The sequence below is a fragment of the Panthera onca genome, chromosome E1 (assembly GCF_046562875.1).
Source record: "Panthera onca isolate mPanOnc1 chromosome E1, mPanOnc1 haplotype 2, whole genome shotgun sequence".
Taxonomy (NCBI): domain Eukaryota; kingdom Metazoa; phylum Chordata; class Mammalia; order Carnivora; family Felidae; genus Panthera; species Panthera onca.
In genome coordinates, this window is record NC_138352.1 from 60,055,233 (window position 1) to 60,068,109 (window position 12,877).

General features: G+C 57.4%; 1 protein-coding gene across 4 annotated transcripts in view; it reads right to left on the bottom strand.

The window, feature by feature from the left end:
- Window positions 1-8,562: 8,562 nt before the first annotated feature.
- Window positions 8,563-12,877, bottom strand: part of ARHGAP27 (Rho GTPase activating protein 27) — a 32,362-nt gene continuing 28,047 nt past the window's right edge. For 3 of the 4 annotated variants that reach the window (XM_078437045.1, XM_078437048.2, XM_078437047.2), the window contains 8 exons: window positions 12,573-12,671; window positions 11,562-11,667; window positions 11,323-11,430; window positions 11,151-11,249; window positions 10,911-10,988; window positions 10,666-10,800; window positions 10,414-10,519; window positions 8,563-10,290 (listed from right to left, as the gene is read on the bottom strand). In XM_078437045.1, coding sequence (XP_078293171.1) covers window positions 10,113-10,290; window positions 10,414-10,519; window positions 10,666-10,800; window positions 10,911-10,988; window positions 11,151-11,249; window positions 11,323-11,430; window positions 11,562-11,667; window positions 12,573-12,671 — 909 coding nt within the window. In that variant the 3' untranslated portion in view covers window positions 8,563-10,112. The remainder of the gene's footprint in view (window positions 10,291-10,413; window positions 10,520-10,665; window positions 10,801-10,910; window positions 10,989-11,150; window positions 11,250-11,322; window positions 11,431-11,561; window positions 11,668-12,572; window positions 12,672-12,877) is intronic. The other variant, XM_078437046.1, reaches the window with a different exon arrangement.

Consider the following 12,877-nt stretch of genomic DNA (forward strand, 5'->3'; position numbering starts at 1 on the left):
ATTGTCCTGGGCGGGACAGGGTGGATGCGACAGAGGTGCCAAGGCCCAGCCCGGTGGTCTGAGCTCAGAGCCCCCCTCTGAGAGGGAGCCCTGGGCAGGTGGAGGGCCGGAACCTCTTCCCCCTGCACCACACCTGCCTACTTCCTCCGGTTCAGGCCTCTCCTCAGCAGCTCCTCCGCATACTTTATCAGCCTCATTCCCCGGTCTTAAGGCTCAAGGCTGCCCTGAAACTTGGGGCTGGGGTCTGGAGGGGGATAAGACCCTAAAGTTCTCTTGGTTGGCGCGTACAGCCGCCCAAAGTGCCCTGGATCCCGGCCTAGCGCTCAATGTGGAGAATCACCCTTTGGACAGAAGACCTCGGGCGCCCCCTATTGTCAGCCGCGCTCCCACAAGCCGCATCACGTCGTCCCTGTGGCCGACCCTGAGGCAGGGGGCCTGGAGCCATCTAGGGCTGGTTCCAGAGGCGGGGAGCCCTTGCAGGGATGGAAGTCTGACTTGCGAGATTTACCTGGACCCCAGCAGCTTCCTAACTGGCCTTCTTCCCTCCATCATCCGCCCACAGCTGGGAGAACCTCTTTAGAAGTGTATTTGTGGAGTACAAGCAGTGAACTGATACTCAGGAGGACTTGAATGGCTCTTAAAGGCATTACACGGAGCGCAAAAAGCCAATCTCGAAAGGTGCATAATTTATGATTCCATCTATAGAACTTTCTCGAAATGACATAATTAGAGAGATGGACAGCTGACAAGGTTGCCAGGCATGAGGGAAGGGGAGGCAGGGTGTGGCTGTAAAGAGGCAGCATGAGGGATTTCTTTTAAGGTGATGGAACAATTCGGTATCTTTTAATTAATTAATTAATTTAATGTTTATTTTTGAGAGAGGGAGAGAGAGAGAGAGAGACAGTGTGAGTGGGGAAGGGGCAGAGAGAGAGAGAGGGAGACACAGAGTCCAAAGCAGGCTCCAGGTTCTGAGCTGTCAGCACAGAGCCCGACATGGGGCTCGAACCCACAAACCCTGAGATCATGACCTGAGCCGAAGTCAGACGCCCAACCGACTGAGCCACCCAGGGGCCCCTGATATCTTTTTTTTTTTTAATTAATTTATTTTTGAGAAAGAGAGAGAGTGCAAGCAGGGGAAGGGCAGAGAGAGAATCCCAAGCAGGCTCCACCCCGTCAACGCAGACCCTGATGCAGGGCTCGAACCCACAAACGGCGAGATCATGACCTGAACTGAAGTCGGACGCTTAACCGACTGAGCTACCCAGGCGCCCCGGAACAATTCGGTTTTTTGACTGTGGTGGCGGTTATACGAATCTATACATGTGATAAGAAATGTCATGGGATTATACACAAAGACGGACGAAAAAGGAGTGCACATAAGAAAGGAGGAAATGGAGTGAGTCTAGTTCGTCCCATGGTGCTGATCACGTTCCTGGTTTTCAGAGCACATTGCAGTTACCAAAGTTGCCACTACCACCGGGGGGGGGGGGGGGGGAAGCAAAGTGATGGGCACACAGGACCTCTCTGTACTATTTGTGTAACTTCTGGTGAGTCATCATTCTTTGAAACGAAAAAGTTTATGAGAAGAAGAAAAAGCCCACCTGGCCTTATCATCCACCTGCCCATTTACTCAGGGCGCAACCCAGTGGCCTGTGGGGGATGGAGTCCATGAAGGAAAGTCTTTCAACTCTTTGAATAAATCAACCCCTCCTCGGAGGCTGGCGACAGCGAAAGAATATCCCCTCCCGGAAGGTGCCGGGGACGGGACCTCCCAGCCCTGATTCTACCGGATTCCGTCAATGGGTCCCCTCCTGTACCAGCCTGAAGGGGGCGCTCTTCTTCTGATGCTCTGGCTCCCAGATGGAGCCTTCCCGTAGCACTGCTGGGACTCAGGCTCAAGTCATGAAAAAACACTGCTCTGGAGCTCTCGGAAACAAAAGGGTCACAGTCCCTTGTGCCGTCCTGCCCGCCTGGTATTCTGGCTGCACGTGGAGGGACCTCAGGCCACTTCTGCCTCTGGCTGCCCCTGGGCCTGCTGCTGAGGCTCTCTTACCCCAGGACCCAGGACTATTCTCAGGCCTGAGGAATGAAGAAGATAGCAAGGCCTCCCAAATGTTCCTGTACCAGCTTCTGGGCCATGTACATTGCACCCCTCTCACTTTATAATCATAAGAAGTCTCCGAGGTGAGCATGTCCTAACCTTACAGATAAGCACACTGAGGTGAACCACTGGCCTCAGATTACTTGGTAGAAAGTGACAGAGCTGGGATTTGAACTCTGGCTGTCTGCTTTTTTATGTATTGCCTCATCAACAAGTATTTATTGAACACTTGTCACGTCCCAGGCACTCTGCTGGGGCTAGGCTTACAAAGGTGAGCTTACAAAGACGATACCGAGGTTTATAGGACCACAGAGGGCAGACAGCAATAAATAATCATGGTATGTATCATAAAATGACAAGCTGAGATAAGAGAAACACGTGGGTCTCGACGTATAACAAAGAAAGCTGACCTAGCTGGGTATTAGGAGGAGATGCCCAAGGAAAGGTTACCTGAGTAGAATGCAAAAAGATGACGAAGGCAAAGGGAAAAAGAGAACTGAAGAGAGGGTACAGCACATGCAAAGGCCCTGGGGCAGGAAAGATCATAAAACCTTTGGGAAAGGTGTAGTTGTAGTGCAGAAAGCAGGAAAGCAAGTAAGGCACAGGCCCAGCAAGTTTTTTACTGAGTGTTTACTCCGGCCAGACTCTGTTCTCAGAACCTCAAAAGTAGTATCTCATGTAATCTTCACAATTACCCTAGGAGATTGGTACTGCTATCAGCATTCCCACTTTCTAGATGAGAAGATACAGAGGGCTGAGTCAATTTCTCAGAAGCATCTAGCAGGGATATTGTGGAGCTTAGGTTTGAATCCAGATAAAGGGGATTCCAGACAAATCCAGAGCCCGTGCTCTGAACCATTGAGCTATACTGCCCCACGAGGAGAAGCTAAGGAACCCGCAGGGGACAAACCAGGCAGAGCCCTGGAGGCCATGTTAAAGTTTGTGGTCTTTTCCTAAAATGAGCAGAAACGTTTTTAAGAAGGATGATGATATCATCAGGTTAATCAGGTTGTTATTTTTTTTAAGTTTATTTATTTTGAGAGAGAGCAAGCAGGGAAGGTGCAGAGAGAGAGAGGGAGAGAGAGTATCCCAAGCAGGCTCCGCACTTTCGGTGAAGAGGCCCCACGCAGGGCTCGATCCCATGAATCATGAGATCATGACCTGAGCCGCGGTCAAGAGTAGGTGCTTAACCAACTGAGCCATCCAGGCGCCCCTATTAGGTTTGTAATTTTAAATTTTTTTTAACATTTATTTATTTTTGTGACAGAGAGAGACAGAGCATGAACAGGGGAGGGGCAGAGAGAGAGGGAGACACAGAATCGGAAGCAGGCTCCAGGCTCCGAGCCATCAGCCCAGAGCCCGACGCGGGGCTCGAACTCACGGACCGCGAGATCGTGACTTGAGTCGAAGTCGGACGCTTAACCAATTGAGCCACCCAGGCGCCCCTAATTTTAATTTTTTTTTAATGTTCACTTATATTTGAGAGAGAGAGAGAGAGAGAGAGACAGTGTGAGCAGGGGAGGGGCAGAGAGAGAGGGAGGGAGACACAGAATCTGAAGCGGGCTCCAGGCTCCGAGCTGTCAGCACAGAACCCAACACGGGGCTCGAACCCATGAACCTTGAGATCATGACCTGAGCTGAAGTCGGACGCTTAACTGACTGAGCCACCCAGGCGCTCCTCAGGTTTGTCATTTTAAATGAGCGTGGGTGGGGCGGGGGAAAGAGGATGTGGGAAGGGGGGGCGTTGCTGGGAGGCTGCTGCAGTGGTCCGGGCAGGAGATGTGAGCCCCTGAGACTAGGTGGGACGCTTGTTGGAGAGAAGTGGGTGGATGTGAGAGGTACAACTGACAAAACGGGGACATAGATCAGGTGTGGAGGGTGGAGAGAGGGGGAGAAAGAGCGAGAAGGCCATACCCCCAGGTTTCTGACTTGCCCAGCTTGGAGGGTCATGCAGCCATTTCACTGGGCGAGGGCTGGGTTTGGGGAAGGTCATGAATCTAGTCTGAGGACGGGCGCAGGCAGATGTCAGGTTGTTAGGGAGACACAGGGGTCTGGAGCTTCTGGGAGCAGTCAGGCCTGGGGCTATGGATGAGCAAGGCCCCGATGCCGTGGGTGTGGGTCGCGTCACTCAGGGAGCGAGTACAGAGGGAGAGGAGGCGCTGGGTCCGAGGATGCTGACCTTTCCAGCTGGGCGGAAGGGAATGAGGTGCTGTGGCCGGAGTGGGAAGGCCCAGGGGGAGGTGGCGGTGTGCAAGCCGAGAGCAAGAGAATGTTTCCAAGGAGGGGGTGGTCAGCAGAGATCGGTGCTCCCAAGAGAACGACTGATACGAGGACCCCCAACGTCCAGCAGTTATCGAGGTGGGATCGTTGGGAAGTTTAGGGGGGAAATTCGGGAGTCTGATGGTGTGTGGGGGTCAAAGCATGAACAAAGGCAGCAAATGGAGGGAGGAAAGAACTGGCTGGATGTTGCAGTGGATGCCCCGGGGGGCCTAGTTCCCCAGGGGTGGTGGGGTTGATTGCTGACAGATCCCGTCTGAGCCGCTCTCTAGGACATGCCTTGGGCTGAAGAGTCTCTGCCTAAATTCATGGGCCTTCCCCCATCCCCCCTCCCAAGACGGGCCTCATCCAGCGACTGGACTGGACGACGAGGTGGTTAATAAAGGTCTGGCCCCCTTGCCACGACGTGGGACAACACTGAGGCTGTCCCAGCTCCAGGGCTGCCCTCGGGGTCGGCGGAGGCTGGGAGGGGCCTGTATCCCAGCTCAGTTTCCCCTCAGCCTGATCCTGAGGCCTTCATCCCCCACCCCCTCCCCCCACCGGGTGTGGCTCCCCAGTGAGCTTCCTTCTTTCCATTTCCTGGGGAGACCCACCTGAGACAGCAGTTCAATGAGGGGGAGAGAGAGGTGGCCAGTGATAGTGGCTACCTTCTGGAAAAGGGAGGAGATTAGCTGTGCCCTGGAGTGACGTCTGCTCTGAGGTTCCCCCGGGAGCCGGGAGGCGAGGGAGGGAGGATGCGGTGAGCCAGCTGTATGTAAGCTTTGCTGGTGGGATGTTGAGGGTTTCCATCATTTCTGTGAGGCAGAGGTGAGGCCATCTGGAGAGGGAGAGAGAGCGAGAGCGAGAGAGCCAGAGGGAGAGCGAGAGTGAGAGGAGGCGGGGAGGGCCAGAGGTTTGAGGAGAAGGAGTCTGTGGAGCAGTGGTTGCGGAAGGTGGGAGAGAACAGAAACCCTCACACGTTGCTGGGGAGAGTGTAAAATGATTCAGCCACCGTAGAAAACCGTAGTTTTGGTTCCTCCAAAAGTGAAACGTAGAGTGACCGTCTGACCCAGCAAGTCCACGCCTGGGTGGGTACCCCAGGGAATTAAGACGTCTGTGGTTGGTCTGAATGATTGTGTTCACCACCCCCACCCCCCACCCCTGCAATTCATAGGCCAAAGCCCTAACTCCCAATGTGGTGATACTTGGAGGTAGGGCCCAGGAGGACAGGGGGCCCCCACGATGGGATTCGTGTCCCTGTAAGGTAAGGAAGAGATGATCTCTCTCTCTCTCTGCCCATGAGCACACGGCAAGAAGGCAGCCGTCTTGCAAGCCAGGAAGGCAGCCTGATCGGAGACTTCCAGCCCCAGAGCTGTGAGAAACAGTTTCTGTTGTCCGGGCCACCCAGTCTGTGGCGTTTTGTTGCGGCAGCCCACGCTGAGACGGCGTGTCCATGTAAAACCCTGGACACGAGGGCTCACGGCAGCATCATCCACAATAGCCCCAAAGGGGAAACCACCCAGATGTTCACCGATTAGTGAACGCATAAAGAAATGTAGGGGCGCCCGGGGCGGCGCAGTCGGTTAAGCGCCAGACTTCGGCTCAGGTCATGATCTCACCGTTCGAGTTCGAGCCCCCAAATCGGGCTCTCTGCTGTCAGCGCAGAGCCTGCCTCGGAGCCTCCGTCCCCCTCTCTCTCTGCCCTTCCCCCGCTCGCATGCTCTCTCGCTCTCTCTCTCAAAAGTAAATAAAATATTAAAAAAAAAAAAAAGGAATGTCCATCCAATGGTATTTATGTGGCCTTGAGGGGACAGGTAAACACATGCTGGCCAGCAGCCTAGTGGGGAAGCACAATTGCAAATGCCCGGAGCCCATGTGCTGAGAGCTGGGGGGACGGGGGAGCTGAAAAGAGGAGGAGGAAGAGGCAGGTGAAGGGGAGGAAGGCAGGGCAATTGGCTGGGTCACCCGGATGAGAGACTGAGGGGGAGGGGGACAGGAGGCAGTCAGGAGGTAGAAGACAAGGACCAGCGGGGAGGGGAAGGGGACTGGTAAGTGGAGGGCGAGGCCCAGAAGCAGGGAGAAGGGCTGCTTTCAGAGTTTTGCAGCAGGCAGGTGGCTCTCAGGGTGTGTGGGAGCCATCCACGCGGGCGGCCGTTTGCACTTGGAACTCAGGGGAGAGGGGTCCAGGCTGGTGAGAGATTTTTGGGTGACCCACGTGCGGGCCTGGTGACTGAGTCCCCAGAAAGGAATGGATGAGGGCCCTTAGGGAGGGTGGAGCGGAGAGAGCAATGGGCTGACGCCCCCCCCCCCCCCCCCCCCCCGCCAAGGGGGCATCGCTGTTTCCAGAGTGGGCAGAGACCCACGAGGCGGCAGGCAGAGGAGCAGCGTGCTTCGTGGGGGGACAACAGGCACTTCACGTGTCCACTTGCATGAGGACTGGGCATTGTCCACCGGGCTTGGCAACCAGGCGGGCACTGGTTTTTTTCTGGGGCAGCTTCAGGGGCAGATGCCCGGCTATAGCAGGATCTGGAGCATCTGCTCAGAGGGGGCAGGCTGGGGAGGGAGCCCTCAGTGACAGCTCTTATCAGCGGTGCTACTGTCCCTTATTTTTAGGTCTGTCTCCCAACCAGCTGGTGCTTCAAGAGGGCAGCTACTATTTTTATGTATCTTTCTTTGTGTCTCCAGACACAATCCAATTCGTTCCAAATATATTCCGGGAGCACCTGCCGTGCTCCCGTGCCCTGTGCGGGGTGTTGAGGATTTATGGCGGGTGTTGAAGCTCCGGGCAGGGCTCTGTCACCAAGCTGCCATGTGACCTCAGGTGAGTTAGGACATCGCCTCTCTAGGAGTTTCCTCACTGGCAGTGGGTGATTTCTGAAGCTCCTCCCGGTGACTGATTCTGGAAATTCTCTGCCTGCTGCTACCTTGTCTGCTCACCAAGGCGTCGACAGGGTCAGGAGCCTGGGGTGGGGTGAGGATGGTCAGGGGAGCGGATGCTTCCCAAGACCTCCCTGCCCAAGGGTCCTCCTGCCACAGCCCCTCCCCCCCCCCCGCCCCTGCCCTTTTCACAGGCACACCCTGTCTCCTGCCCGCCTTTCCTGCGTCACCTCTCACACATGCTCACTGGTTGTATGGGCTCTAGTCACAATGGTCTTTTCAGATTTTTTAAAAGTTTATTTATTTGGGGGGGGGGGCAGAGAGGAAGGGAGAGAGAGAGAATCCCAAGTAGGATCCGTGCTGTCAGCACAGAGCCTGACGTGGGGCTCAAACCCTCCAACTGGGAGATTCTGACCTGAGCTGAAGTCAAGACGCTTAACTGACTGAGCCACCCAGGCACCCCCGTCTTTTCAGATTTTGTTCTCTCCACAAGCCTTCTTGCCTCAGAGCCTTTGCACATGCTGTTCCTCTGGCTGGACACCCTTCCCTTAAGTCCTCATCTTGTTGACGTCTCTTGATTCTTTTTTTTTTTTTTTTTTAACATTTTATTTATTTTTGAGACAGAGAGAGACAGAGCATGAATGGGGGAGGGGCAGAGAGAGAGGGAGACACAGAATCGGAAGCAGGCTCCAGGCTCTGAGCCATCAGCCCAGAGCCCGACGTGGGGCTGGAACTCATGGACCGCGAGATCGTGACCTGAGCTGAAGTCGGACGCTTAACCGACTGAGCCACCCAGGCGCCCCAGACGTCTCTTGATTCTTTAGTGCTTAGCTCAAATGGGGCTTCTACAGAAGCATTTCAGGCTCCTGAGGGACAGCCACTCCCGAGTGACACGCCTTTAGGGCACCCTGCATTTTTTCTTAGCTTTTGTACACAGTAATGTAACCACGTAATCAGTTGTTTAACCTCTGTTTAGTTCTGTCCTTAGGCCTGGGTGAGAGGAATCCTTGCCCTGCTGTGGATCCTCTGCTTTAGAAGGTTCTACTCTTGACCCCCTTTCTCTCTCCCCACAGGATGAGGAATCTGTGGGACCCCTTGGAGCCCAGGCCCTTCCCTTTGGACCCTGCTCCCGATATGCAAGAGCCCAGAATTCCCTGCCCAAGTGGCCCCAGGCCCATTCCCTTAAGGGTGGACCATGCGGGTGGCCACAGGACAGCAGGAGCCAGCTCTTCTCGTGCCAACACACCCGGGCACAGAACTCAGAAGAGTCACAGAAGTTTACATTGGAACCTGGTCATTAGGTCATTATGAACGTGTATTTACCAAAGTAGGAGAATAGAACATATTTTTATTTAACAGTTATATCTTGATTTGTAACTTTACAATATTTCGATGCATGGGGTGAGGCCTCCGTTTGTACTCTTGTCCCGGCCCTGCTGGCATGTGAGGTGGGCTTGGGTCGGCCACCGGGCCAGGTGCTCCACCAGAGCGGTGGCGTGGGTGGCACCCCCCCGCCCCAGCACACAGTGCCCGGCGCGGAGGAGCAGACAATAAATATTGGCTGTGAGAAACTGAGACGATCCGGGTGAAATGCTTGGCGTGGCGCAAATGTCAATAAATATCTGTTCCTATTGTTTGTCGAAGAAATGAACCATAGCTGGGGAGGGGGGTGGAGGGTGGGGCGAGACCCACAAACTGAGGTGGTTTGTGTATGAGGAGGGAGAGGGCATTGCTGCCCCTGGGGCTCACGCTCCCTTTCCAGAGGCTGTACCCCCCTTCCCCCAACCCTGCAGGCCTCTCCCAGCTCTTTAAGACCAGGTGGGCGCCAGGCAGGCGTGCCGGGCGGCCAGGGCGCTGAGAGGGGCTGGGGACCCCTTGCCAGTGCTAATTCCCCCTCCCCCAGCTGGGGCGGGTTTCCCCTCTGCCCTGAGGGTCTCCCAAGGCCCAGACACAACCTACCTTCATTTCTTTTGCTTTCCCCGTAAGCCCACGATGGGGTTTGGAGGAGAGGGATAGTTTGGAGGAAAGGGCCTCCTAGGAGGCTGTGCTGTGCTGCGAGAGGAGCCTGAGCTGGGCAGTCCGACCCATCACCCCCACGGGACCCTGAACAAGTCACTTTGCCTCTGCCTCGGTTTCTTCATTTGTAAAACAGGACTGTGTGTGGAAACGGTGCATGGCAGGTGGCCAGCGCAGGGTATGCGCTTAGCGAATATGGAGAACCCTTGCTCAGAACACGAGTGGATCAGGGAGGGCAGAGGCCTGGATCAGGAAAGCAGATGAAAATGGCCCACAGTCAGCCACTGAGCGTCAGGCAGGAGCTGCGCCTGAGGCAAGGCAGGGCAGCGGGGAAGGAAGGAAGGTGTATGTTGTTGCTTCATGACCCACACAGGGCTGGGGCCCCACAGGGAGGGCGTCCTTGAAGGCCTGACCAGGTGCAGGCCTGAAAAAGCTGAGAAGCCCCTCACCCCAAGTCCTCCCCCAGGGCATGGCCCATCTGGGAAATCAAACTCACCCCCACAATTCTCTCTCTCTCTCTCTTACACACACACACACACACACACACACACACACACAGTAGGTGTCTATGTAATAAAGAACCGAACCCAAAGAAGCCCCAAACAAGACAGGCCAGGGCGGTGGGGGGGGGGGGGGGGAGGGGGAAATCACATTTTGCAAACTGCCCACCAGGGGTCACCATACTGCACCCAGTGGCGCAGATTTCACATCCGCCTGCGGACCGATGGGAGGCGGAGGGTCTCACAGATAAGAGTTTGGCCAAGCGGCCTCCAACCGTCCAGCTTCTGTGGTGGGACCACTGTCGCGGTCCCCAGTCCCAGGTCCGCAGCGCCAGCGTCGGGGGTGAGGGTGGGGTCGGCTGTCAGTGCGGCCGGAAGATGTCTGAACACCGCTGCAGGATGAGCTCCACCACCTGACTCTGGAACACCATGGTCATGGGCATGCTGGTTTCCTCAGTCTCGGGCCGCAGCAGTGTGGGCCCGAACACTATGGCCACGCTCTGCACGGACATGCGGTTCTGATCGCCGTGCTCGATCACCCTGCAGTGGGGGGAGTGGGGTGGGGAGGGAGGCCATCAGGACCCAGAGCTGGAGGGGGCGCGCGGGGGGGGGGGGGGTCCGCCAGCACCTGCCTCCCCATTTCCGCGCGGCTGGCCGGCTCACCGGCACAGGTGCTGAAAGAGCAGCCGCAGCGTGTCGTGGTTGGGGGCGGGCAGCGAGCGCACCAGGTCCCGCACACGGCGGCTGCGCTGGGCCTGGTCCGGCAGCTCTAGGGAAGGGAGGGTCGGCTCGGCCAGGGGAACGGAGGGGCTGAGTCCCAGTGGGGAGAGTGGGGGCGGGGTCCAGCCAAGGGGGTGCCCGAGGCAGGCCGGCCCCACCCCAACCCCGTCCCCCCCACCTCCCCCAGGCGCTCACTGATGGCCTCGATGAACTGGCGGAAGTGCGAGAAGGGAAAGAGGGGCTCCGGCAGCTCTCGAAAGAAGAGCTTCAGGGCGCCGGTGATCACGTGGACGTCCTCCCAGCGCCCGTCCTCCAGGTCCAGGCGCTCATCTGCCACACGGCGATGGGGGAAGGAAGGTTGGGGGGGGGGGGAGGAAGAGGCGGTTAGCACCCCTTTGCGCCTTCAGGCCCTGGGGTCGGGGACGGAGGACGGGCCTCACCGTGGTCCACCTTATAGCGCAGCTTCTGGATGGTGGCCAGGTTTCCACTGATGCGGTACAGGCCGTCGATGTCCAGCCCTGGGGCAGACGGAGGCGCTGACCTCGGGTTTGGCGGGATGGGTCTAAAGCTCCCGCTATGGCTCCTACCCAGGGGCTCCCGTCCTCCCTCCGCCGCCCTGCGCCCGCCCAGGGCTCTCCGCCAAGCGGCCCCGGAGGGAGGCCTCCGGGCGCCGCGCGTACCCCGGGCCTCGACGGTGCGGATGCACTGCTGTACGAAGCGCGGCACCGAGCTCCTCTCGCGTTCACACAGCGCGGCCAGCGCGCAGCCGAACACCTGGTCTGGGGGAGAGGCCCGTCAGCGCTGCCCGGCCCCCCAGCCGCCGGCGCCGCGCTCGCCGGCTCCCTCCCGTACCTTTGATGTAGCCCTTCTCCCGCAGCGACTGCAGCGTGGGCCGCCTCAGCAGGAACTTGCGGAGCTTGTGCCGGACCTTGCTCAGGTCGCTCTCCGCGGTGGCTGCGCCTGGGCACGGGCATGCGGGGCCGAGTCGCTCGGTGGCGCCGGGACTGGCCGGGTGGGTCGTCCCCTGTTCCTCCCCCCCCCCCGCCCCCAGGAGACGCCCTCCGCCCCCCCCCCCCCCCCCCCGCGCTCACCTGCAGTGGGCCGCGCCTCACCCTCCAGCCAGCTTCCCAGGCGCTCCCTGGACCCGAAGTCCGCGTTGCTGCTCTCGCTTTCCTCCTCCGGGGGCAGGTCTGCGGACTGGAATCACGGGGCCTCAGAGTGGCAGAGCCCGGTGCCAGCGGGAGGTCCATCTGGGCTGGGGCGGGGACCCCGACGCCCCTCCCAGCGGCCCTGGTGACTCCCAGGCAGAGTGCACTGTTCCCTTCCCCGGTTAACCTCCCCTGACCTCCTTCCACCAGGGGAATCTCAGAAACTTCACCTCCCTTGGCTGCTTGGAAGCCCTTCAGCTGTTGGAGACAGTTATCCTGTTCTCTCCCACTCTTTCTTATCCTGGCCCCCCTTTCCCGTATTTTCCTAGCTCCTCTGTGCACACTCCACTAGGTTAGCATTCCTCAGTATGTGGCTCCTGGTTCTGAACTTGCAGTTCCAGCTGAGGCCTCAGCACTGCCCACAACTGCACCAGCATCACCGCCCTAGATCTGGATTCCTACCTCTAGTAATACAGCCAAATTCTGTACCCCCTGCTGGCTCCTAGGGAAACGAGGGTCAAAAGGCCCCAGGTTGTTCCCAGGTGAATAGCTGTCAGAGGAGGTCTGTCCTGACTCTATGTAATTAATTTTTTGAACCTAAAAAAATAGTCGACTCTTCTTTAACTTTAAAATTTTAATAGCTTAAAATTTTATCTTGTGGTTTTAGCCTGTCGTTCTAGTACAGAGGCTCTTTCTTGGGTACTTACTTTTCTTCCAGCCTCCCTTGAAACAGGACATTCCTCTAGGCTCTGTCTCCACCCCTAGGAGAACCCTCCTGCAGGGCCAACCCCTGCAACCCCGCAGGCTGGATTTGCCTACTTATGAGAGACTATTTCTTCGGCGGCCCATCTGCAGGGAGGGACATTTATCCTCAGATGCCCGACCCACAGTGGGCCCAGCTGCTCTGTGTAACGGCCGACCCACCAGCCCCAGAGGCCCCCGGGCTCTGCTTACCAGCTCCTGGATGCCCTCACCGATGGCCCTGTGCCAGGTGCTGATAATGGCCTCTGAGTCGTGCTGGATCAGGTACTCTGAGCCATCTCGGCTCCGTAGCTGGAGAGACACAAGTCACTCAGTCATCTCTGGTTCCCTGGGCCTACCCCGGAGCAAGGCCTTAGCGGGGGGAGGGGGCGGCAGAGAAATGGTGGACATGATCTGTCCCTGTCCCCAGGAACTGAAGGCATAATAGAGCAAGGGCCTCACCCCGGGGGCCGAGGCATTCCACTTTGGAATGCCTTATGCAGTAAGTGACAGCATAT